Raw genomic sequence first — 27,154 nt, forward strand, 5'->3', positions numbered from 1 at the left:
AAAAAATTTATAATAGTTTGTTCATTTTGTTTTACATTTTAAATTTTTTGTATTTTATACAACAAATCATACAACGTTACTTATCTTGTAACATTTTAATGAAAAATAAACAATAATATCCAGAGTGTACTTGTTTTGTCTTGATATTGAACATTGTTGTATTTTCATTTGGTATAATACTTAATTATTCTTTCGGCGGAGGAAGTCCAAATGGATCGAAATACATATTATTTAAGTAACAAACCCAATGTGTTCCAGGACCAATAGAGTCGTCCAAATTTATAATTCCACATTCAACCTTTTCTTTTAATTTTGGGAAATTATTTCTATAAACACACCCCTAAAGTTTTAATTTTTAATTGTTTTACCCATTGTTCAATTTCAAAGTTAGTATTGGTTTGTTTTAAATTTTTTTTTTTTTTTTTTACTATAGGAATTCGTCTGTAAGGTCTCCGTTTTTTGAATCAATCTGTGTCCTTTTCCACTTAACAAAGATGTAATCAAAGGATTCCCAGACTAGCAGCCAACATACCTAAAAACCACCGTCTTGTTTTTGTTTTTGTGTTAATTTAATCACTCCAGATCCCACTAGTTGCTTTCTTTGATTAGGTGTAAGATATGGTGATATCATATTTCTCTTATCATTAGCTACTGAAATATACCATTTCCAAGTATTTTACTAACACCAGTACTGGCCGGCCGGAAAAGGGCCCAATGCCTAGAGGGGCTAATAATTTTTGGAGCTATTTTTGCTGCCATTGGAAGAATTGTTTTTCCAACAAACCAGCCAAAACTCCTAAAATCCACCCTTTTGACCTTGACTGGACATTTGGCTTTTTTAAATTGTAATTTCTAATCCCTTATTATTTTCAACAGCTTTTTTAATTTGATTAATTTGGTTTTGTTAAAAGTAAAGGAAGTTTCCACGTAATTTTTTCATGTTTTAATCTAAAAGTATGTGGAATTTTATTATTATTTAAACTTGTGCTAATTTTTTCTTTTGTCCATCTGTAAGGTTAACTTTATATTCAATATAATTTGATGTCATTATATATAATTTAATTTATTTATTTAAACAATAACAAGTTCATTTCCAATTAGTAATTTTTTTCAACTGTTTTCCCCATATAATACAATTGCGTAAATTTCGATATCTTGCGTGGGAAGTGCAGTTAACTTTTAATTGTTAATGTAATATGCTTACGATCTTCTGTAGTTTTCTTCCTTTTTATATTCTAAGTTAAAATGAACAAATCCAAACAAAAATTTGAAATTTGATCGATTTAAGAGACTTCCAGTAGTCTTGTTATTTTGTTTATAATAATAATTAATTACATCATCATATATTCTTGATATACTTGTGGTATTCTGTTTCTGGATAAAAAACACCCTTACCAACTTAAAGACGACAAGAACTCAAAATACAATTATAATCATCATCTGCTGCATTAAGTTTAAATGTATTAATAAATGTGGATTTTGTATTTGTGCATTACTTTTATCAGGTCGTTGTAAATAAAAAAATACATGTTGTGGTTTTGTTACACCAGCCCTTATTCTAAAAATTGTATTAATCTGTTGTGTATCAGTTGATTGTGTCATCATTTCCCGGGAAAGGGATGACCATCTTGCTTTTGTAAATCTTTCAGAAATTAGATTAAGTCCAAATTCATTAAAAATCAACGTGGAACCATAGAATTAATTTTTGTTACAATCACCCTACCCGGGTCAGCAGCATTAGCTCTAAAATTAATTCTCTCATCTTGTCAGCTGCAGTGTTATTTGAATTTGACTTGGAGGTAAAATATTAGTTTCTAAAAACCCCGAAAAAATGAATAAATTTTTTAATGGAATTTTAGCATTTACTTTTTTTACACCTTGGATTAATGCCTTCCTGAAGCAAAACCAGAATTATATTCATCTTCGGTTTTCTGCTTTCAGCATTATCATTTATATCTAAATAGATAAATTCATTTGTTCCAGTTGATTTTGCATAATCTTCAGATAATTCAACCAAACTCTTTACATTTACTACTTTATATAAATTATTACAATCATAAACAATTTTTCCATTTTGTTTAACCACTAACTGATCAATTAATGAAGCTGCATTATTAATTAAAGCAATTTGATCTCCACCAGCATAATTATTACCGTTAGCAAGCTTATTTACTTTAAAACTTACTTCAAAATAAGCATTAAACCAATCAAAATATGAGCTTCTATCATTAATTGTAAAATGATATCCGTTTTTTTGTTGCTTAACATTATTTCCCAAGACAGATATTAAAGCTGTATCTAATTGAATAGGAGTTAATTCATATCTTTCACAATTTTGTTTTGTTCTAAACATGTATATATTATATATTATTTTATTTTTTATTAAAGTTAAAACTTTAGTTTTTATTAAAGTTAAAACTTTAGTTTTTATTAAAGTTAAAACTTTAGTTTTTATAAATTAATCTGTTAATACGTTTACGTTGAGTTGAAGTTCCAGATCCTGACAATATTCTATTTATTCTCATATGAATATCCTCCTCCTTATTATTTTTATTATTATTTTTACTGTTATTCTTTTCTTGTAATTCCTTAGCAATTAAATTACCAACTGCTGGAGCAGGTTTCTTTTTAAATTTTTCAACAATTTTATCAGCAGTTAAATTTCCAACTTCTGTTCCAACCGTTTTTGTTCCACTTTCTAGTGCTGCTTTTCCTGCTGTTTCCAAAGCTTTTTTTCCAGCTGTGCTAATTGAAGATGCAACTCCACTTGAAAGCAATTTTGTTAAAGTGTCAAAGATACCTGTACCGTGTATGATTTCTTTTCCCGTGTGAGCATCAACATAAATAAATATTCCTTTATTTTTGTCATAAACTTTTTGTACATTATATAAAACTAAAATTTATAATTTCATATTTCTTTTAAAATTAGTGTAAAACTTGTTTCAACCCCATTAAAATTAATTATTCTACCAAATACATATGTAGTATATATTCTAATTGAATTTATAATATATTTATTAATTTCAGAATATCCAACTCTTTGTGGTTCTTTTGTAAATGGATAAGCTCTTGTTAAATCTGCAGTACTTAAAGCATAAATAATATCACTGAAATTACCATCATCAAGTGAATTATCAATAAGATCACAATGAATATAAATTGTATCCACAGAGTTAGTTATATTTGGTGTTGTAGTTCCCCATTCAGTTTTGTTTACAATTTTTTTCTTAAATCCAAGTAATGTGTGAAAATTTGATATCCCCAAATCCAATCCAAAATGATCTGTAATTGAAATCAAAATCTTAAAACTACTTAAATCAAATTCCAAACTTATTGGAGCAATTTCTGATTGATTAAATTCAAAATCATCATTACTTATTAATGTTTCCCTAATATAATGATTAATATCTGTGTAACTGTAAGAACCATTTGTAAATATGATATCTTTCCAATTCTTACCATTATTATAACGAATTCTTTTATTATCATATTCATCACTAATATTATGCCAAGAATAGGTCATAGTGTTAATACTATCCAAACCAACAACATAAGTTTTATTTTTATCTAAAATTAAAGAACGACTAAATCTGATTGTAAAATCACTCGGTTTATTTTTATCATCTTTAACTGTTTCAGAACTTAATACTATTTTTTGTTCCATTTATATATAATTAAAATCTAAATTCAAGAAAAATAATTTTTATATAACATTTCATGTTGTTCTGGTAAGAGTGAATTCATTTTTAATAGTTCATCAATTATTCTAATACCTTCATTTTTTAGTTCTTCATTATTATTTCCAGCATCAATTGAACCACAAACTAACTCCAAGTCATTAACCAATTCTTTCGGATTACATGGACAAACGTCATGACCTTGTCCCCTAATTACTTTTTTAAATTTCATAGATCTTTTATTGATAGGCAATCCTGATTTTTCTGTTAATTCTTTGAATATTTTTCTTGAATGAATTGAATGTTTTTTATTATTGTTATATCTTTTATTAATTAAATCAATTAAATCATCATCTACTTTAGTGTTAATTACTTCCTTTCCAGTTATTCTATCCTTAGCAATTAATTTATTTTGACCATAAAGTTTATTTAAGTTAATAATTAAATTACCATATTGTCCATTTGGCGAAACTTTATATGGATTATGATGTTTTATTCCTTGTCCATATGTAGAAGCCATACCAAGAATATTATTTAACCGGTCTTTGTACTTTATGAGTTCACCTTGATCATGTTTTAATTCTTTTGCTTCTTTTTGCTTATTTGGATCTTTTGAATTTGATTGGCCAGTTATTGAACCATTTAATTTTTTGATATCTTTAGTAACACCATCTATTGTAGCTTTAAGTACGTCTTTATCTATTTTATCTGGATTAGATTCATCTGCAGTAAAAAAGTCAAACATTTCAGACGGTTTGAAATATTTATATTCTTCTAAAACATTATTATCCAGAAAAGCATCTAAATCTACTGTAGGTATTTCCTTTGCTTTCGGTCTTGTCCCAACAATTTCAGGAAATTCTTCAGTTGTATCATCAGTTATTTCAGTTATTCCCATCTTTTTTCTTCCATAATCTTCTAATCTCTTAAGTTCATCTTGAGAAACCCATCCAGCAGGTTCATCTCCCCAATCTATCGATGAAGTTGGTTTTAAAGCTTGTTCTTTTCTTATTTTATTTTCATAATCTGCCAATATTTTTTCAAGATTTTTAACACGTTCAGAGGAGTCCGGTAGTGATGGTAGCGGTTTTTGGAATAGCTGTGGTAAACCCTGGTATGTTTGTATGTCTTTCATTTCATCACCTAGTAATGCTAATTGTTGTTTTATTCCAGGTAATGCTTTTAACTGACTTGATAATTGTTCTTTTTGACTTTCTATTCCTTCAGTAATTGGTTTATAAATTTCAGTGTACATATCCCGATTTTTAGCTTTCTTAATTTTTTCTCTCATTATTTCTTCTCTAAGAGCTCTCATCTTTTGCCCGACTAAGTTTTTTCTTATTCTTATTTCATTAAGTTTTGATTGCATTTATATAATAATGTAAGATAATGTAAAATAATGTAAAATAATGTAATATTATATAAATGGAAATTCCAAATTATGATACAAAAAGTGATAAATCCAATAACTTTACACAATATTATCCCTTTATGCCAGATTCATGTTTTAGAATGTTAATATGTGGATCTTCTGGATCTGGAAAAACAAATACATTAATGCATATACTTCGAAAACCTCTTATATATTATGATAAATTATACTTGTATGCTAAAAACCTAGAACAATCTAAATATCAACTTAAGCCAAATTGCAAAAAAAATTAAAGTAGATCCAAATGAAATACTTGAATATTCAGCTGATCCCAACCAAATTGAACCTTGTGAGAATCTTGAATCAGAAAATCAAAAAGTAGTAATATTTGATGATTTTGTATGTGAAGATAAAAAAGTTCAGAATGAAATAACAAAATACTTTATTCAAGGACGTCACAAAAACTGTTGTGTTATTTATTTAAGTCAGTCTTACTATAAAACACCAAAAGATATTCGAATTAACTGTTCACATTATATTTTATTTGAAAGTCCAGGTAAACGAGAAAATGATATGATTTGTAATGAACAAAATATTAACCCTAACTCTTTTGCTAATGCAACAAATCAAAAATATGATTTCTTATATATTGACAAACCAAGGAAGTTTTTAAGAAAAAACTTTACAGGAATTATATAGATGGAAGTTTTTAATGATGTAAAACAAATAAGTGAACCTGACAGTATAAGTAAAGTTAAATTTGATATTGATTTAAAGGAGTTCATCACAATATTTTGTGCGCAGCTCAATCGCGCAGCAAGCGATAACCACTGTAAAGTTTAGGATTCGCCGCCGAAAGTGCATAATTGTCGGATATGCAGCGCACTCGCGCAAAAAATATCGTATGTACTGACAATATAGGTCGTGCATCCATATTTTACCTTTAAAAGTGATGGTGTTTTATTGGAGGAGTAGTCGTAGGAAGTGCTCGAATCGAATACATTGTGGACAGCCAATTTGAAAGTAAAATTTCGTCCAGTAATGATGCAGCCGACTCCAAGTCAAATAAAGTTCCAGAAAATCTTAACGTAGATCTATCTCCTTCAAGTTCAAATGTGACTTCCTAAAAATGTTGTTATACTTTTGTGCCCCATCCCGCATTTCGCATAGTAAGACCAGAGTTACGGCCCTTGACAGTCAAATTGTACATAAAGGGTCTAAACATGTGTGCCGCATGTACCTCAAAAGTATATGCGCCAAGAGTCATGAAACCAAACAAGAATTAAATTCAGCATGCGACGTTGTGCACCAGTGCTTTTATTTGAGGTTTCACTCAGTAAAAACAGATTTATGTCCCTTGACGTGGTCAAATATATACGTAAATGGCATGTGAAAGCTTGTGTAGCACGTATCCCAAAAAGTATTTGACCTAGAGGCATGCAACCTTAAAGGAGCATTGTTCCGCATGTGAGTAAGAAAATTGGTTAAGAAACTGATAATTACATTGTGTAATTTGTTTTGTAAGAAAAAAAATGTTAATAATTTTTAGGTGGGTGGGGTAATGAAAAAATGCTTTTGTGGGTGGATTGAATATTTTTTAATTTTTCTTGAAAACAAGCACGGGTTGATATTATTTTTTTGGTTTAGATTTTTTTGTCTAAGTTCTAGCTTACATAATATAAAATTTGGTAAAATTCTGTCCGCTAGATTTTTCATATCATTAAGAAATACTTCGTGATTTTCTCAGTTCCATATACTTTCGGCATTTATCAAGAGTAATTTTTCTGAGTTAATATATCTATATGTTGACATTTTATGCATGGCTATAGTGGTTTCATTAATTGTGATGCATAAATAGTAACATCAGAGTGAAACTTTGAATAAAAAATTGTTTGCAGTAGTTTTATTACGACATGTATGTATTGTTTCTTCAGACAAAAATACCGATTTGGTGTTCTTAATAAACTTTAAATATTGAAAAAAGAAGCACGGGTACCTATCATTTTTATTTTTTATTTTAACTTGCCATACATCAATCTATAAATATGCAAAGTTACAAACAAATCTGTCCGCTAGAAATAATTGTGAAAAACACCTTTAAGTGATTATGCTACTAAAAAGCAATTCAAAAAGCTTAAAAAGGAAACGGAATCGTATCTTCACAGAAATAAGGAACTTGATAACACAATGAACAGAGCATTGGATATGGGAGGTAATAACCTTATAAACCTAGGAAATCCAGATAAACCCGCTGATGCAGTTCCAAGACGGTTTGTGTATAAAAAAATTCAAAGTGTAATAGATGACTATAAACTTGAAGATGCCAAATGTATAAAACAAACACTAGAAGCAGAAGTAAAGAATATTGAAGAATTAACAAAAGATTTTAAAAAGAATTCATTATTAATAGTTGAATTACAAGGTAAAATTGAAGAAGAAATGAAAGCTATGGTTGATTCTATTAAAGAACTTGAAGAGAAATCTGATTTGACAGATGACAATATAAAAAAAGTATTTAGAACCAATTTTGAAAAGTTATACAATCAAGTTCAAGAATTAAAAGATAGTATGATTAAACATGAAGAACTAAAAGACAAGATATATAAAAAATATGTATCAGTTAGAAATTAGAACAGAAATAAATAAACTAAATACTGAAACTGAAAATAAGCATAAAGATTTATTAGAATTAATTTCAAATAAACTTGCAGAATATAAATCTGAATTGGAAAAGGCAGCTTCACAAAGAGGTGATGATCATGACACAGCATTAGAGGACTTTGAAAAAGAGCTCAATTCTAAAAAAGATGATTTTAAAAAACAAATTCGAAATTGGATTAGTATTGTTGACAACCGTCACAATTTAAAGTATGCAGACTTAAGTAATATTACAAAAAAATTACAAGAAGATATGACGCAGCTTAATGCTAAAGTTGAAGAACATAAAAAATGAACTGGACTTTGTAGTTGAAAAATCAGTTAAACAAGGAGAGTTAATTACTGCTAATACTGAAGCAATTAACATAATTAATGATCAGCTAGAAAATTTGAAGAAACAACTTGTAGACATGATTAATAATGTTGATGCACGTCACAATATAAAATACGAAGAGTTAAGTAAACTTAAAGGTTTATTACAAGAAGATATTAATAAATTTAATGATAAAATTAAAAAAATAATAAATGATTTTGACTCTGTAGTTGAAATATCAGCTAAACAAGGAGAATCAATCACTGCTAATACCAAAGTAATAACTGCTAATACTAAAGCAATAACCGCTAATGTCGAAGAAATTACCACTAATACCCAAGAAATTACAAAAGTAAAAAATGTTTTCTTAAAACAAGAAACACAATTAGCTAGAACAAAGAATACTGTTGACAATCTATCTGCTCCTGATGTAGCTATAACAAAACGACTTGATGATTTAGCTGAAATAATTCTTAAACTTAAAAAGAAAGATAAAAAAATAAAAGAAGAATTGGAAAAAGAAATAGAAAAAGTAAAACATGAAGTGTTTCTCTTTGAATACTATAATAAAAGTTTTTATGATTATGTAAAAATGAAAAAGTATTTTAACCGTCATGGTGCCTGGATATATTCAACATATGAAGATCTGGGCGGTCTGAGCTATTTAAATATATTTCAATTAAGACCTGGAATTATCGTAGATTATAGAGATTTTATAAACATAAACCAAGAATATAAATTAGTTGCACAAAATGCGCTTTTGAGGGGTGCGTTTATAATTGAAAAAACTGGAACTTATATAATAGATATTAAGATTTTATTAACGGGGGCCAGGCCCATAGGTGGACCGGATAAACCGATTAAAAGCCCAATATCACATTTTATATTTAGGTGGTGGAATGATAGGTTTCGGAATGATGTTGATGATCTATTTTTTCGGCGACGCCGTCTAAATTCGTTTTCGTTACGTATGCCACGTGACTTCACGTAGCAAATCAAACTACTTGATAACGTATTATAGATAATTTATCAAAATGGAAGATTTATGCAACACTCTGCCTGATTGGACGAGAGTGTCAATTTCTTTCACTCTGTTGATTGTGCTACGCTGAGTGAAATGTAGACAAAGCGTTTATCCTAAACGACGCTGTTCACAGTTTTAAAGCTAACTTTGGCTCAGTATATTTAGCAAGAATATTGATATATCTCAAAATGATAAGTAAGTTTAATAAATATGATAAAAACCTGTTCAAATACCAACATATATCAAATTAAAGAAAGAGCTGAATACGGTCTGCGTATCACATGAATAAGGGTGTGATAAGAGTCTTTTATGTTGAGAAGTGCTTTTTAAAAGATTTTCCTTGTTACAATTGTCGTCTGTATATGAAAAGGTTTCTTGCTTTTGTGACTTATTCAGATTGCATATTAAAATGAGTACCTGTTTGCTTTGATATATTTGTTATAAATTATTTAACTGATTTATTATATATGAATATCTTTCTTTAGTATGGTATGCAAATATTGAACTCAGTTGAAATCTGTTTTATTATATATATGCTATATAATGACTGAATCTCATTACGCTGAAATGAAGGTACGTTGCTATATGTGATATGACTACGGTCAAACTTTGCTTATGAAACAGAAATATTGAAATAATTACAGTTGTATGTTTTGCTTGACCTTCACTTTTCTATAGGTGTGACGTCATTGTCCAAAGATTCATGAATAGCGAATATGCATTTGTTTAAGCGGGATCAGTTGGCCTATTTTAGAAATAAATAAAAATGATAAATAAAAAAATCCATGTATTCTAATTAAACTTGATTTGTAGCATCTTTATTAGGCCCGCAGCCAACTTTGTTCAGCTGGGACATTTAACCCCTTTTAGGGGCTGCTAGAGCTAAAACTAGAAATGCCTTTATACAGCGTCTCATGAACAGCTTGGTGGATCTTTGTCATACTTGGTCTGGAGCATCATTATAAGGTCCTCTTCCAAATTTATTTATATAGGAACTTGGGCCCTATTAGGGACCACTATAGCTAAAAGTAGATATGCTTACTTCGCATTAACCACTAAAATGTAATGGATTTTTATCAAACTCGATGTGTGACAATATCGTAAGGTCTCTTGCTATTTTGTTACAAATGGGGATAGGGACCAATTTAGCTAAAAAATATAAACACGTTTAATGACCTCTTCTCATGAACCGCTTCATGAATCTTCATCAAACTACTGCTGTAATTATTCGTCTAAGGATAAACGAAACAACCCTACGAAACCTTTGCGTAAAATTAAAAGAGAACCACATAAATTTTTAAAGTGCGGTGTTCAGTTTTGCAAAATGTTAGATGAAAGATGAATGTTAGATGAAAAATTCATAAACTTCTTTCCTTATTACAATTCGCCGACCATCATTTTTTAAAGATATTTCTTGTTTGGTGTATTTAGCAGTAATATAATAAATATAGCAGCTGAGGCAGCTGAGGACTTTGACACTGATCAGTTAATATCTATGTATAAGAAAAAAATTAAAATTTATTTAACACAAGGGACAATGTTTGACATTCATCCTTATAACGATTCAACATCTACAGAAGTAACATTTTCACTTATGAGGGATAGTTACATTAGATTCTACTTATCGGATGAATCTATACCGGATGGACATGCCGATATAAGCAAACTTTTGAATTAAAATTATTTAAAACTTCATTTAATTACTATGTGTTCCCTAATAATATACTTACTAATTGAAAATAAGATCAAATACCTTACATTTTATTAATAAATATAATCTGCCAAAGTTTTGCCAAGTAGCAGGAATGTGGCAGTGTCTGCCAACTTGGCAGAAAAATGGCAGGCTTTTGATTGGTTGAATTTGTGGTTTCCTACATTATTATTTTCAGAAAATGTACTTAATTTACCTTTGACACAACAGGTACATAAAGGACAAGTATGTGTCTTACAAGTAGGACAAGCTCTCAATACACAATAGAATTGTATTTGCTATAGGGTAGTATTTGTTCTCCAGTTAAACTGAAACCTGATCTTTATCTTGATATGCACTGTCAATCAGGAAGTAAATACGCGGTGTATAGATATTTAAGTCAATTTTATTTCAGCTTGTATCTTTGATAAAGCCTGTGGGTTTTTAATTGTCCAGCATTGGTCAGTCCGGACCAAAGACTAAATGTTTTTTTTTTTTTTGGTTAAACCAAAGGTTTTCATTCGGTTTAACTAAAGATTTAAAAGATTTTAAGGGTATCAAGGGTACTAAGTTAGTATTTTAAGTTTAGGGCAAGGTTAAAGTCCACTTATAGAATAGGGACAAGGGGTCAGCGGGGGTTAAATTGTTTCAAAATCGGTATTTCTAATACTACTCTAGTTATTGATCCAAGATGGCCTAATTTCAAATTCTTCCAAGAATTTATTGAGGGTAACATTCTGACTAAGTTTCATTAAGATTGGGCCAAAATTGTGACCTCTAGAGTGTTAACAAGCTTTTCATTTCATCTGACGTGGTGTCCTAGTTTTTGACCCCAGATGACCCAATATCAAACTCGTCCAAGATTTTATTAAGGGTAACATTCTGACCAAGTTTCATTAAGGTTGGGTCAAAATTGTGACCTCTAGAGTGTTAACAAGCTTTCCCTATGATTTGACCTGGTGACTTAGTTTTTGACCCCAGATGACCCAAATATCAAACTTTTCCAAGAGTGTATCAAGGCTAACATTCTGACCAAGTTTCATTAAAACTGGATCAGAATTGTGACCTCTAAAGTGTTAACAAGCTTTTCCTTTGATCTGATCTGGTGACCTAGTTATTGATCCTAGATGGCCTAATTTCAAATTCTTCCAAGAATTAATTGAGGGTAACATTCTGACCAAGTTTCATTAAGATTGGGCCAAAATAGTGACATCTAGTGTGTTAACAATCAAATTGTTGACGACGGACGACTAATGACGGACGGCTGACGGACACAGGGCGATCACAAAAGCTCACCTTTGAGCGCTTCTTGCTCAGGTGAGCTAAAAACAAGAAAGTAGGTCAGTAGGTCATATTCAGGGTCACTGAAAGTCACTTCTAAGATTATTGTGCAAAACTACACATACCATCCAAATTTCAATTGTTAAATTATTAAAGTTTTAAGAATTTCTTGTAAGAACTACTCAGAAAGACAGGCTATCCTGCTGCCCAACCCTAAATCTTTTCTAACTATAAAATTATTATGAGGCGGAACGGTGTTCGGTAGGGAGAATCCGATACTCTAGCTAAGGATCCGGGTATCACATATGACACAATGTCTCATTATGGGGAACATTTGTGCCAAGTAATATCAAAATCCCATAACTGATGAAGCATTATGGACCAGAAAGGGTAAAAAACTACTGACATTCAACATCCGCCTGTGACCTTGACCTTTGAGTTAAGGATGAGGGTCTCCGTAAAACACATAGTCTCATTATGGAAAACATCTGTGCCAAGTTATATTAAAATCCCTTCATGGATGACAGAGTTATTGACTATATGGGGAAAAATCTCTTTTGTCCTTTGACCTCCAAGTGTGACCTGACCCTTGAGTTAGGGGTCTGGGTGTTGCGCATGACATGTCGTCTTATTATGGGGTATTTTTGTGTCAAGTAATATTAAAATCCCTTTACGAATTGTTGAGTTTCAGACCGAACAGGCAAAAAGTCATGTTGGCCTTTGACCTCCAAGTGTGACCTTGACCTTTCAGCTAGGATCCAGTATTCGCGCATGACATATCATCTTATCCTGGAAAATTTGTGTGCCAACTGATTTTTAAATCCTGTTTTGCATGACAAAATTATGGATATGCAAAGCAAAAGCAAAATACTCTAATGACCTTTGATCTCAGTGTGACCATGACCTTTGAGGCAAGGTTCTGGGTGTTGTGCGTAACACATTTTCTGATTTTGCAGAACATTTATGGCAAGTTATATTAAAATCCCTTGATTGACAGAGCTATGAACCGGACACGAAACAGACCCTGTTCATGCCATGTTAACATCTGACTACCAAGTGTGACCTTGACCTTTGGACTTAGCTTCTGAAAGTTGTGGATGACATATAGTCTTATCATGTGGAACATTTTTGCCAAGTAATATCAAAACTCCAAGTTAAAGACCGGACAAGAAAAATACACTATTGAGCTTTGACCTCCAAGTGTGACCTTGATCTTTGAGCTAGGGGTCAGAAGGTTGTGCATAACGCATCGTCTTATTATGGGTTACATTTGTGTCAAGTAGAATTAAAATCCCTTTGTGGATTGTTAAGCAACAGACCGGACAGGAAAACAACCCTGTTTACTTTTGACCTCCAAGTGTGACCTTGACCTTGACCATACGTCTCTAAATTATCTCGTCATCCGATTGTAGGTTAATATTGGCATACCCACACTTAATGCTCCATCCCCTTTAACAGCAGAGAAGCCGTCGGTATCGGTACCCAGTGTAGCAGTCGTTTCTATGTTTCTGCAGCCGTCGGTTTAGTCAATACTATCGGTTCTCGAAATAGTCTCAGGTACTCGTTACCATCATCCGTGCTTGTGTAGTCATCGTGATGCTCGTCTGCGTCTGTGAGAATTTCCGTTACGCTTTTTATCACCGGCATCGATATTGGTGCGGCTGTCGTCGTCGGGTGTTAATAGGGATTGGCTCTTCATGAATATTCATGAGACACCGACGGCGGAGACGAGACAATCGTCTGTATCTGACACTCAAGACGGTGACGCCGAAATATATACCAACGATGAAAGTACCGACGGCGGCAATGTTAAAGAGTACAATACAAACGAGGGACTAACCTACTAAATAGGACTTAATGACTCCTAGGCCCTTTATCAGTTACATATTCAGACATACCGCCGTTGCTTCTGTCGGCGGTAAAGCACTGTGGTTTCATCGCAGAGTCCATTTCGTGTGAACTTCTAGTTAATAGTTACTATGTCATATTTCAGAGACACTAAGACCCAACTTAGAGATAATATTTCCTGATTATGAGATATGCGAGTTACTATATCCTGATAATTTACTTTGTTTTATGCATGTGACACTCGGACGCTACCATAAAATTATACATGGCAAATTATTCTATTCTATTCTATTCAAATAAAATCATTATAAAGTGTTATTATATACCTTACTATAAATCGTATCAGAACTTCATAGACTCAGACCAAATAACCAGAAGCGGGCATTTTACCTGTTTACTGGTCTGCCGTGGATGAGTGACGCCATTTTACCCGTCGTGGCGGTAAATATTCGATAACGTCGGTATTTTGTGTTTTACTGATTAATCGTTGTGTTCAGGTATATAATGACCAACTCATTACCAATGACGTTCCCTACGTGGTTTTAGCATCCTTAAACCTATATTGTCAACAGTGCTACGCCCTCGTGCAGGATAGGCTTTAGTCTTCAGGCACATTTGCCCATTAGTAAGTGTATATTATTTAAATTTTCATTATTACCTAAGAAGCTCCTGATTGTACACTGATGACTCATTTAAGGTCAAATACCAGTATCTAGAATCACGAATTAGTAAAAATAAATTCGCTTAAATACTTGGGAAGGTATTTCTGCTTTAAACAAAAACCGCCCTTGAACGCATGCTAATTCAGCCTGTTTATGTTTAATAGCTGTAAACGTGACGAAGCCATTCTTGTTGTTATTGAAAAAGCACATTGCAAATGTTTAAGATTCTTCCTTCATACAGCTTGACTGATAAAACCTTATAAAACAATTTTAAGCTCAATTAACCTGCAGGTCAGAAAACTGAAAAACAGAAATTGTATACTATTGTTACCACATATAATCCAAAAGGCCTTATATCCGCTTTCAATAGAAAGTGCAATATTTTACAATGTTGTTCAGGCATGTGATTTTACAGACTATCTCTTACAGGGCGTATGATTTTAGCCTGCACAGCAAGCGAATTTTACAGTTCCACCAAAGAACAAAACTAACTAGAGCTGTCCGGGAATGACGAATTATACCCCCATAATACGGCCTTGTCACAGAAGTAAGCCAATGTCAAAGTCGAACCTCAAAATCAATAGGGGTCATTTGCTGATCATGATCAGCCTCCCTATTAAGTGTTGTAATCCTAGACCCAAGCATTCGTAAGTTATCGTCCGGAAACGATTTAACTGTTCCGGGTCACTGTGACCTTGACTTTTGAACACAAAATCAATAGGAGTCATCTGCTGGTCATGACCAACCTTCCTATCAACTTCCATGATCATAGGCCAGAGCGTTCTCAAGTTATCGTCCGGAAATGGTTTAACTGTTTCGGGTCACTGTGACTTTGGCCTTTGACCTACTGACTTCAAAATCATCTGCTGGTCATGACCAACCTTCCTGTCAACTTTTATGATGATAGGCCTAAGCGTTCTCAAGTTATCATCCGGAAACCGTTCAACTGTTCCGGGTCATTGTGACCTCGACCTTTGACCTCATGACCTCAAATTCGAACCTGACCTGTATTCTATAATGTTACACCTGTGTACCACAAATTATTTAAATCTGTCAAGCCTTTCAAAAGTTATTGTCCGGAAACCATAAAAACCAAAGGACCGACCGACAAGCTCATTCCTATTTATACCCCCCCCCCACAACTTCGTTTTTGGGTATAAGGGTACAAACATTGGAAGAACGCATGATATGTAACAAATATTTGCTAACTGACTTACCAAATATAAAAAAGTGCTTAGAGCTGTGGATCTCGACTATATAAAATCATATTTTAGGGCATCATTATGCGTATCGTAACTTTAGAAATTATGTTAACCAAAATGGTGGGACAGACAACTCTCAAATAAATATAATTGTTTAACACAAGTTTTCAACATCGTCTTCGATAATCAACTCGCTCCAGGCCCGGTACCAGAAATATTTGACTTAGGGTGCACCAGTTTAGAACAAAGACGTCATCGTCGAGGCGCATAGCGCCGAATGATAGGTATACGAGGGGGTACCCCCTTTTGTAACGGGGCTCTCCGCCTGGATTTTTAAAAAATATATTAAATATAGTCATGAGTGGCGGGCCTCTGGTGCATTTTTGGGTCTAAATTTTGAGGCATGAAAGAGGATACCCACTCCTATTAGGGGATAGTATCCACTGGACATTTTTGAAATATTGGTATACACTTGCTGCCTCTGGGTCTATATTTTAAGATACAGGAGGAAATACTTCCCTCCTGTAAGGGGGAAATATAGGTTTGAAATTGGGTCTAAATTTCGAGGTACAGGAATTGTAATTAAAAAAAAAACATTATTTAAAATATATTCTATCAAAAATTCAAAACCCGGTCTGTGAAGGCTGGTCTGCATGGTTTTCTATTCAGTCAGTAAATTTTCAGTGAACAACCCTTTGAATTGTAAATGGTACTACCAAAATTGAATGATGGACCAGTCTATTTTAGAAATTTGGCAGGGTAAAGGTTTAAGGCTCCGACCTCCAATTTTAATTGAATATTGATCTCTCTTCAAAATTGACGTTTGGACTTATTATGAGCATTAGAACACAATTTTTTGTTTCTAAACTATCTTAACAAGAGGACCATGATGGTCCTGAATCGCTCACCTATCCCCAAATGACCCAGTGTTCAACTGAGTATGACAACGTTATTTCTATTATTTGACATAGTGACCTAGTTTTTGAGCACATGTGACCTAGATATCATCAAGATAAAAAATTCTTACCAATTTTCATGAAGATCCATTGAAAAATATGGCCTCTAGAGAGGTCACAAGGTTTTTCTATTATTTGACCTAATGACCTAGTTTTTGAAGGCACGTGACCCACTTTTAAACTTGACCTAGATATCATCAAGGTGAACATTCTCACCAATTTTCATGAAGATCTCGTGAAAAATATGGCCTCTAGAGAGGTCACAAGGTTTTTCTATTTTTCGACCTACTGACCAAGTTTTTGACCGCACATGACCCAGTTACGAACCTGACCTAGATATCATCAAGCTGAACATTCTCACCAATTTTCATGAAAATCCATTGAGAAATATGGTCTCTAGAGAGGTCACAAGGTTTTTTCTATTTTTAGACCTACTGACCTAGTTTTTGACCCCACGTGACCCAGTTTCGAATTTTACTTTAATATCATCAAGATGAACATTCTGACCAATATTCATGAAGATCTCATGAAAAATACGGCCTCTACAGACGTCACAAGGTTTTTCTATTTTTAGATCTACTGACCTAGTTTTTAAACCCACGTGACCCAGTTTCGAACTTGACCTAGATATCTTCAAGGTAAACATTCTGACCAATTTTCATGAAGATCCATTGAAAAAAATCGCCTCTAGAGAGGTCACAAGGTTTTCATATTTTTAGACCTACTGACCTAGTTTTTGACCGCACGTGACCCAGTTTCGAACTTGACCTAGATATCATCAAGGTGAACATTCTGACCAATTTTCATGAAAATCCATTGAGAAATATGGCCTCTAGAGTGGTCACAAGGTTTTTCTATTTTTAGATCTACTGACCTAGTTTTTGACCCCACATGACCCAGTTTCGAACTTGACCTAGATATCATCAAGGTGAACATTCTGACCAATATTCATGAAGATCTCATGAAAAATATGGCCTCTAGAGAGGTCACAAGGTTTTTCTATTTTTAGATCTACTGACCTAGTTTTTAACCCCACGTGACCCAGTTTCGAACTTCACCTTGATATCATCAAGATGAACATTCTGACCAATTTTCATGAAGATCCATTGAGAAATATGGTCTCTAGAGAGGTCACAAGGTTTTTCTATTTTTAGACCTACTGACCTAGTTTTTGACCCCACGTGACCCAGTTTCATATTTTACTTAGATATCATCAAGATGAACATTCTGACCAATATTCATGAAGATCTCATGAAAAATATGGCCTCTAGAGAGGTCACAAGGTTTTTCTATTTTTAGATCTACTGACCTAGTTTTTAAACCCACATGACCCAGTTTCGAACTTGACCTAGATATCTTCAAGGTAAACATTCTGACCAATTTTCATGAAGATCCATTGAAAAAAATCGCCTCTAGAGAGGTCACAAGGTTTTCCTATTTTTAGACCTACTGACCTAGTTTTTGACCGCACGTGACCCAGTTTCGAACTTGACCTAGATATCATCAAGGTGAACATTCTGACCAATTTTCATGAAAATCCATTGAGAAATATGGCCTCTAGAGTGGTCACAAGGTTTTTCTATTTTTAGATCTACTGACCTAGTTTTTGACCCCACATGACCCAGTTTCGAACTTGACCTAGATATCTTCAAGGTGAACATTCTGACCAATATTCATGAAGATCTCATAAAAAATATGGCCTCTAGAGAGGTCACAAGGTTTTTCTATTTTTAGATCTACTGACCTAGTTTTTAACCCCACGTGACCCAGTTTCGAACTTCACTTAGATATCATCAAGATGAACATTCTGACCAATTTTCATGAAGATCCATTGAGAAATATGGTCTCTAGAGAGGTCACAAGGTTTTTCTATTTTTAGACCTAATGACCTAGTTTTTGACCCTACGTGACCCAGTTTCGAACTTGACCTAGATATCATCAAGATAAACATTCTGACCAATATTCATGAAGATCTCATGAAAAATATGGCCTCTAGAGAGGTCACAAGGTTTTTCTATTTTTAGACCTACAGACCTAGTTTTTGACCCCACGTGACCCAGTTTCGAACTTGACCTAGATATCATCAAGGTGAACATTCTGACCAATTTTCATGAAGATCTTTTGAAATATATGGCCTCTAGAGAGGTCACAAGGTTTTTCTATTTTTAGACCTACTGACCTAGTTTTTGATGGCACGTGACCCAGTTTCGAACTTGACCTAGATATCATCAAGATGAACATTCTGACCAACTTTCATAAAGATCCCATGAAAAATGTGACCTCTAGAGTGGTCACAAGCAAAAGTTTACGGACGCACGGACGCACGTACGCACGACGGACACCGCGCGATCACAAAAGCTCACCTTGTCACTTTGTGACAGGTGAGCTAAAAATGTCAAATGAAGAAAACAACATGTCCTAGTCAGGAATCGAACCAAGGCCGCTATGGCCTTTAACTGACCTAGTTCTGACCAAAGTTGACAAGTTACATCCTAGATTGTAACCAGGTTTCTTGGCGATCAAATAGAAATTGTAGCATCTTAAGTGTTAACAGGAGCTTACAGTGACCTACATGTAGATTCTCACCTCAGTTAACCCAGTTTCAAGCATACACAAATATTCTGACCAATTTTATAAAGATCCAGTAGAAAATGTGGCCTCTACAGTTTTCACAAGACTTTTTCTATTATTTGTCCTAGTTACCTAGTTTTTGATTTTAGACAGCACAGTTTAAAACTCTACCTAGATGTCAAGAGATGAACGAAAGTCAAAGAGACACTGATGGTTGGCTGCAATAGGGATCATCTACTTGGCATGTCCAGTCATCCCGCTAAATTTCAACACTTGGCCTAGTGGTTCTTAAGTCACTGATGAGGCTCCTGTAACCTTGACCTTTGATCAAGTGACCCCAAAATAAATAGGGGTCATCTACTCTGCATGTCTAATCATCCTATTAAGTTTCAACATTCTAGGTCAAGTGGTTCTCAAGTTATTTTCCAGAGGGGGGTGGGGGAGACATAATAATAAAAGTTTATAAATGACAACAAACACAATGTCATGTTTATACTACAATCATTTATTTAATAAAAAATGAAAATGTTAATAAAAGAATGTCAAACACATAAGATAAATTTTTATGCCTTTTTTCTTCAGAAACATTTCTAAAAGATTACAGTGAACAAAGCCTTATATTCCAAGAAATAGATCATGTACATAAACTAGTAAGTCATGTGATGCTGAATTTCTGGTACTTTCAATGGTTTTTAAAGAGGCAGAGTTCCAAAAATTCTTGAACATTTTGCAAGGAAAAAAGTTCAGGACCCTTAATCAGCAAAAGTTTCTGAGCCAGGAATTTATACCTGAAAAACCTTTAAAAGCTAATTTTTTTTAATACCACATTTTTGTAAATCATCTGCAAATTTTAATCAAGTTTTCTTCAAAATAGCTTCTTTAACTGCAAAGGGGCCTAGCAACTCTGTCCCACTAAAAGTAGGTTAACAATTGACAGAAGAATGAATATTTTCACTATTTTTAGTAGATACCTCAATTTCAGACTTAAGAGAGTTCATGAACATGGGCCCTCGAGTATGTCTAATATTCTTTTAGACCCTCTCCACAATATGGTATTATATGTAATAACAATATGTCAGTGCAGTTAGATGTGTAAAAATACAAGTTCAAGTATATGCTTAAAAATAATTTCTACTCAAATGTTGATAAATTTCAAGTTTTAACCTTAAATTCATACCAGAAATTTGATCTTTTGGCCTGAAATGACATGTCCAACTAAAATGAAATGCCCACATCATTCCGTGTCAAAAACTTATAGCTGAATGACAGTACAGGCTAAAACTTATGCTTTATCAGAATTATGCTAAAAATCTTTTAAATTTTACTACAACATCTCAAAGTTCTCAAAAAAGATTACAAATTCTCGTCAGTCAGTATTCTGAAAACTTTACACAAATAACATGTCATTTAATTCAATATAGTAGATGAAAAATAGCATCTATTTTTATGATTATTACACTAACTCTTGTTGGTCAATTTTTGCCATTTTCGGTACACAAAAAAATCTTAGCTAGAGAATATACAAGAAATGATGGTCAATTAAATAAGAAATGTTCGAGTAACTTCAGGATGAAATTTTTCAATGAGCAACAAACTGTCAATATACAGACAAATTTCATGACATAATTTTACTGATGCTAAAGTCATATCCTTTCACTGAATTTTAACAGTCACAGTGATCACAAATATAAAATAAAAATGACTTAAAATATAAAAGGAACATCTGTTCAGAAACAATACATATTTTCTATCTGTGAACAGTTTTTCAGAGTCAAATTTTCAATGTAAAATGAAATTTCATGCAGGTTACAGCTCAACATAAAATGTCCGTTTCATGATACAATATTAATGATAGCATTCGGAGTCAGTAACAAAACTATGAATGGACAACACTGAAACGTTGACAACAGATGATGATGATGATGACGTTGATGAATATCCGAGGATAGTGATGATGAAGTAGAATGTTTGCAACACCGTTTTAATACCTCTTTCTAAATCCGCCACCTCCCCCTCCGCCACCACCTCGTCCCCAACCGCCGCCTCCACCACGACCGCCGCCACCTCGTCCCCAACCACCGCCTCCTCTACCACCTGTAATGTAGTGAGAACAATGCTAAAATCTCTCTTAAATCAGGATAAGCAGACTTGTTTTGTACAGCTGGATTTCATACAAATTACGAGGGTTCAACGCAATAAGGGCGTATCTACATATAATATTTATGTGTAGATACGCCCTTATTGCGTTGAACCCTCAAAAACAGAAGAAGAAATCTTACAAAATTTTTAATCAGTATCTTAAACCAGGGAATAAGAATATGTACTGTAACAATAGTCTTCAAAGTAAGCTAGTAAGAGAGACGCAAGAATTACACCATGGAAACAAAGCTCACACTTGCATTTTCAAATGAAACTAAAAAAAGCTTTCTTTGTATTTCTACAATAATTATAACAAAGTACATCATTTCTTTATGAACTGCTCCGATTATTAATTAAGAAACCACCAAAAATGAATTTGATTTGAAATCCATGCAACTGCTGTCTTTTTCATTATAACATAGCAAGGATTTAGTTACTTACCTCCATATCCTCCACCTCCACGGCCACCGCCACCCCAACCACCTCCACCACCACCACCACCTCGTCTACCTCCCCAGCCATATCCACCACTGCCGCCACCACCCCAGCCTCCACCTCTTCCAAAACGACCACCGCCACCGCCACCACCGTAGTTACGGCCACCACCGCCATATCCTAAAATGAACATACTTTCTTTTCAGCAACATGGTCTACATTCAATTTTACTTTTTACATGAAACAGCAGGTGTTTTCAAATAAATGTTCATAAACCTAATGAGTGCAGTCAAATTTGGAACATAGCTATTCCCATATAACTTCTAGAAAATCCTTAAAGCCTTTAATTTAAGATTCAACTAAGAGTAAGTTACAAATCAAAAGCAGGTACTTTAATTAACATGATATCATACAGTTAAAGGGAGGTAACAAGAAAAAGTTAAATTTCACCTAAACTTCAAAAATACCTGTCCAAAGTTTAATTCAGTTCCAAAATTCAAATAAACTATAAACAATAGAATTAAAAGATTAAAAATGTAATTACAGTCCAATTGAGTATACAGTTCTCTTTGTGAAGTGTCATGTTCAGATAAAATTTAAACACACAAAATTCACACAATTATATCAAAAATATACTTCCTACTTTGCCAGAAGTAATTTTAAGTAAAAACAGGCTATAAATCAGAGCTCCAGCTAAGGGCCGTATTTTCATAAATACAAATTTGTTAGGGGTCGGATACTAATTTGTTTTAAAAACTTGCCGTATTGGTACAAATTTATATTAAAATGTGGTCATATCAGTATGACATGAAAACAGTATTACGAATTTCAAAGGAAGATCGAGCCGTATCGCCTGTCCTCGCCGAGTTGTGCATTTGGTGGTCTGCAACCCAATATATCTTTCCGGTACTTTAATTAGCAAAAAGCAACAGACTGGTTTACCACTTCCGTGCATTATTTTGCTTCTTTTTCCCCAACCTACAGATCCAGTCAAAATAAAATGGCTGCGCGCAGTGCAAGACGCAGGTTGAAAAAGAAATTAGAAATTAAAATGAACACACTGCTTACATATGTTTCTCCATCGGCGAAAGAAATAAACACTGAAAAAGACATTATTCGTCCGATTGTTGATTAGCTCGTGGTTGCTGCTACAAAACCTTACTAATTTTATTTCAAAAGTAAGTATTGATACTAAACAAATTTCCTTGTTACTAATTTTTGTCTGTTATCTGCTAGTACCATTATTAATTTCACAAAATATCAGGTAGTACCATTACTAATTTCACAAAACCTTATCTGGAGCTCTGTATAAATAATTATTTGTAAAGTAGGAAAAGTTGTTCATCACTTCAAAAGCATCTTTGACATTTTACTTCATTCATTGATTTCACTTTAGTTGGGGGCACTATGCAAAAACTTACAGGTCAACTAGTTTATTTCTAACAGGACTTATTTCTAACAGGACTTTATTTATTTTTACCTAATACTATAAAATAATTATCTTGAGACATTTCTGAGACTCCTTGCTTAACAAAAATTTCCAAAAATGTAAAAAATGACATGAAAATTTGCATACCTCCGCCACCACCGCCGCCAGACCGTGCTCCACCTGCGCCACCTGGTTTGTCATTAGCAAATGCTAGCTGTACCACACGGCCATTTATTTCTAAGCCATCTTTGTCTTTCTTTGCGTCTTCTGCTTCCTCCACTGACTTGAACTCAACAAATCCAAAACTTCAAGTGGACAAAAGAAATTTGTTACAATAAACAGTTATGTTTACAACAGTTTGTGCCAACCAGGTAAACTTAATACATACAGCTCTGTACTTCGAATCGGTACAGGGGAAGTTAATCCTGGCATATGATCTCCATGCTGACTGACTAAAGTAACATTTTTACAGTTGGTTGGAACAGTCTTTATGACATACATGTATAAGGAGTATTTCATATTCCATCCACAAACAGGGTAAAGGATAATCCATTCCAATATGTTAAAGTATTTTTAGAATTTCTGCGCACTCTGAATTATTTTGCCCAGAGCAATATTCTGGCTAAAACTTGTATACAAAAGTAACATCCCTTTTCTAAGACTAAATTCAATCTTTTTATTTGATTCTATTTGGTTGATTAGATTTTTTTTCTTAAAATTTCAGATATATTCTTTCACAATACTTGGTCATCATTTCATATTTCCCAGCTGTCTGAAAGAAACCAATTAAGAGCCAAAACTAACATGATCATCCCATATTAATGTGGCAATTACAAACATCCTCCGATCTGTTTTACAATGTTGTAATGCAGAAGTTTTTCCATCAAATGCCATAAACAATTACAACTTACCCTTTAGACTGTCCATATTCATTTGGTGGTATCCTACAGGCCTCACATCCCTCAAATATCTCCTTTAACTCATCCTCTGACACTTGGAAGGAAAGGTTTCTGACAAACAACACCTTAGAGGGTCCTAAAAGGTAATAAACATCATAAATTAATATCTTAGTTAAAAATCAAAGCAAAGTTCCCCAAATGTTATTACAAACATATGGACTATTTATCAGTAAAAACTGCATAAACATGAGGACAATAACAAACAGATTAACCTTTAGCCTACTAAATTTCTAAAATGGACTGGTCTGTCATTCAATTTGGGCAGTACCAACTATTAATCAAAGGGGTGTTCACTGAAAATTTACTGACTGAATAGCAAACAGTGCAGACCATGATCAGACTGCACGGATGTGCAGGCTGATCTTGGTCTGCACTGGTCGCGAAGGCAGAATTACTTGCCGCGAGCAGGCTGAAGGTTAATTCTCCTATTTTCTTAAAAACAGATATTCTAACCTTGCACAATATTACTGTTGTTAAAATCATCCACATTAAACTATGTACAAGAAACCTGCATTGGAAACTGGACAGCATATACCAGATGAAAACAGAAGATGCACAACACATCAAGTCACAGAAAACTATCTATTTTTTGTTTGTTTTGCTTAAAATGACTCCATTAAAAATATTTACCAAAGTCTTTGTCTTTTCCCTTTCCACCATGTCTACTTTTCTGGTCAGTGTAATCAAGGAAGATTTTCTCCCCATCAAGTTCAACATCCTGCTTGTCCTTCATTACTGTCTCCAGAGCATCTTCAGAGTCAAACACCACATAGCCAAACCTATAAAATAATGTTGATTCTAACATCACATATCCAAACCTATAAAATAATGTTGATTCTGACACCACATATCCAAACCTATAAAATAATGTTGCATCAAACACCACATATCCAAACCTATAAAATAATGTTGAGTCAAACACCACATATCCAAACCTATAAAATAATGTTGTGTAAAACACCACATATCCAAACCTATAAAATAATGTTGAATCAAACACCACATAATTATGCTAACCTTGTTTTCTATTTAAATGGTACTTTCGATTTCCCTATTCTTAACAACTTTGTTCAGACTTCGATTACTTCCAAGATTACAAATATCAACCTCTGGCTGAAATGCAGCCCTGCCATTGGCCAATTTCAAAACTGAACTCAAACCAACCAATGACAAGCTGGACTTCCGAGAATGGACTCCAAACTCAAAGTTTTAAAACGTTAGGACCTGGACTAGCATTTTTTTACAACAGCGTCCACAGTTCTTTTCTAGAAGTTAAAAGCTCAAATGAATCCCATAAAATTAGATTTTAAACTAAAAGTAAGATCCATGAACAAATATACATAAGCACAATAAAATGTTCTACCCTTTAGAGCCGCCACCTCTGCTCTTGGGCAGTCTGACTTCGGTGACATTGATACCCGCATCAGCGTCTTCAAAAAAGGCCTGAAGTTCCTCCTCCGTAATACTTTCCTTCAGACCCTTTACAAACAATGTCTTGGAATCTCCTGAAATACATCAACAACATACAGTTTGCTATTGCATTATAGTCATTGATATATTATGTTATACATGACGCTTCTGTCCAGACTAATACGAGAGTACACTGCTATATTTCAACACACTTTAACACTGTATTAAAATTTTGCATGCATGTAGGTTTTGTCACATTTACAGATTGATACAATTCTGTTCAACTTTTGTCCAGTGGACTACAAAAATATAAAGGGAAAACAAGAAAATCTACATAATCATTTAGCAAAACTGTAGCATTTTTGCAGATGACTAAATTTAGTTATATCACTGAAATGCATGAAATTTTCAAGCCAAAGCTGACATAGTTTTACAAAATGTTTTAGGAAAATTAATCTTTATCATGCTGGACACAATTGGTTCTGCCTTTGCGACCAGTGTAGATCATGACCAGCCTGCACATCTGTGCAGTCTGATCATGACCTGCACTGTTCGCCATTCAGTCAGTATCTTTTTGGTAAGTACCCCTTTTAACAGTTAATGGTACTGTCCAAATTCCAAGATGGACAAGTTCATTATAGAAATTTGGTTAGAAAAGGGTTAAAGACATGTAAATACAAACCAATTTGTAACATTTCAGCCAGCAAATATTTGAAAACTGTAGGTTGGTTTCAAAAAAGAGCAAGAGATCCATACAATTACACAATTTAAACTCTCAACTGATGTTTCTGCTACTGAACATTCTCGAGCAGTTACCCACAGTGTTCCCTTATGTGTCAGTTTTGTTTTATCCTTCTTGCGTACTTGTTTTACTCTTGTGTATTTATATGTGCATATTTATCCCTTACCATGCTAAATTTCTATAATGAACTTGACCATCTTTCAGTTTGGACAGTACCATTAACTGTTTAAAAAGGGTGCTTACCAAACATATACTGACTGAATGGCAACCAGTGCAGATCATAATCAGACTGCACAGATGTGCAGGCTGGTCATTATCTACACTGGTTGCAAAGGCAGAACCAAATGTGTCCAGCATGGTAAGGGTCAAGGAGGCTGCAGTTCTGGAACATGGATATTTCTTTTTGATCTTTGTATCTGCTTTCTATATTTGAGCCGTGCCATGAGAAAACCAACATAGTGGGTTTGCGACCAGCATGGATCCAGACCAGCCTGCGCATCCGCGCAGTCTGGTCAGGATCCATGTTGTTCGCTTTCAAAGTCTATTGCAATTAGAGAAACTGTTAGCGAACAGCATGGATCCTGACCAGACTGCGCGTATGCGCAGGCTTGTCTGGATCCATGTTGGTCGCAAACCCACTATGTTGGTTTTCTCACGGCACGGCTCAAAATTTTAACCATCACTTTCATTATTCTTTGGAAGCATTGTAAAATCATAAGACTCTGTAGGTGCCATATTTTTGTGGAATCATGGTTGTATTATTCCATGAATTAAGTCCAGTCCCTG

At 33.7% G+C, this 27,154-nt stretch overlaps 1 protein-coding gene across 2 annotated transcripts in view; it reads right to left on the reverse strand.

Moving 5' to 3' along the window:
• Positions 1–19,738: 19,738 nt before the first annotated feature.
• Positions 19,739–27,154, reverse strand: part of LOC123544456 (nucleolin-like) — a 32,705-nt gene continuing 25,289 nt past the window's right edge. For both annotated transcript variants that reach the window (XM_053536224.1, XM_053536219.1), the window contains 6 exons: positions 25,580–25,721; positions 24,847–24,995; positions 24,169–24,292; positions 23,405–23,562; positions 21,835–22,008; positions 19,739–21,348 (listed from right to left, as the gene is read on the reverse strand). In XM_053536224.1, coding sequence (XP_053392199.1) covers positions 21,236–21,348; positions 21,835–22,008; positions 23,405–23,562; positions 24,169–24,292; positions 24,847–24,995; positions 25,580–25,721 — 860 coding nt within the window. In that variant the 3' untranslated portion in view covers positions 19,739–21,235. The remainder of the gene's footprint in view (positions 21,349–21,834; positions 22,009–23,404; positions 23,563–24,168; positions 24,293–24,846; positions 24,996–25,579; positions 25,722–27,154) is intronic.

The sequence above is a fragment of the Mercenaria mercenaria genome, chromosome 2 (assembly GCF_021730395.1).
Source record: "Mercenaria mercenaria strain notata chromosome 2, MADL_Memer_1, whole genome shotgun sequence".
Classification (NCBI taxonomy): Eukaryota; Metazoa; Mollusca; class Bivalvia; order Venerida; family Veneridae; genus Mercenaria; species Mercenaria mercenaria.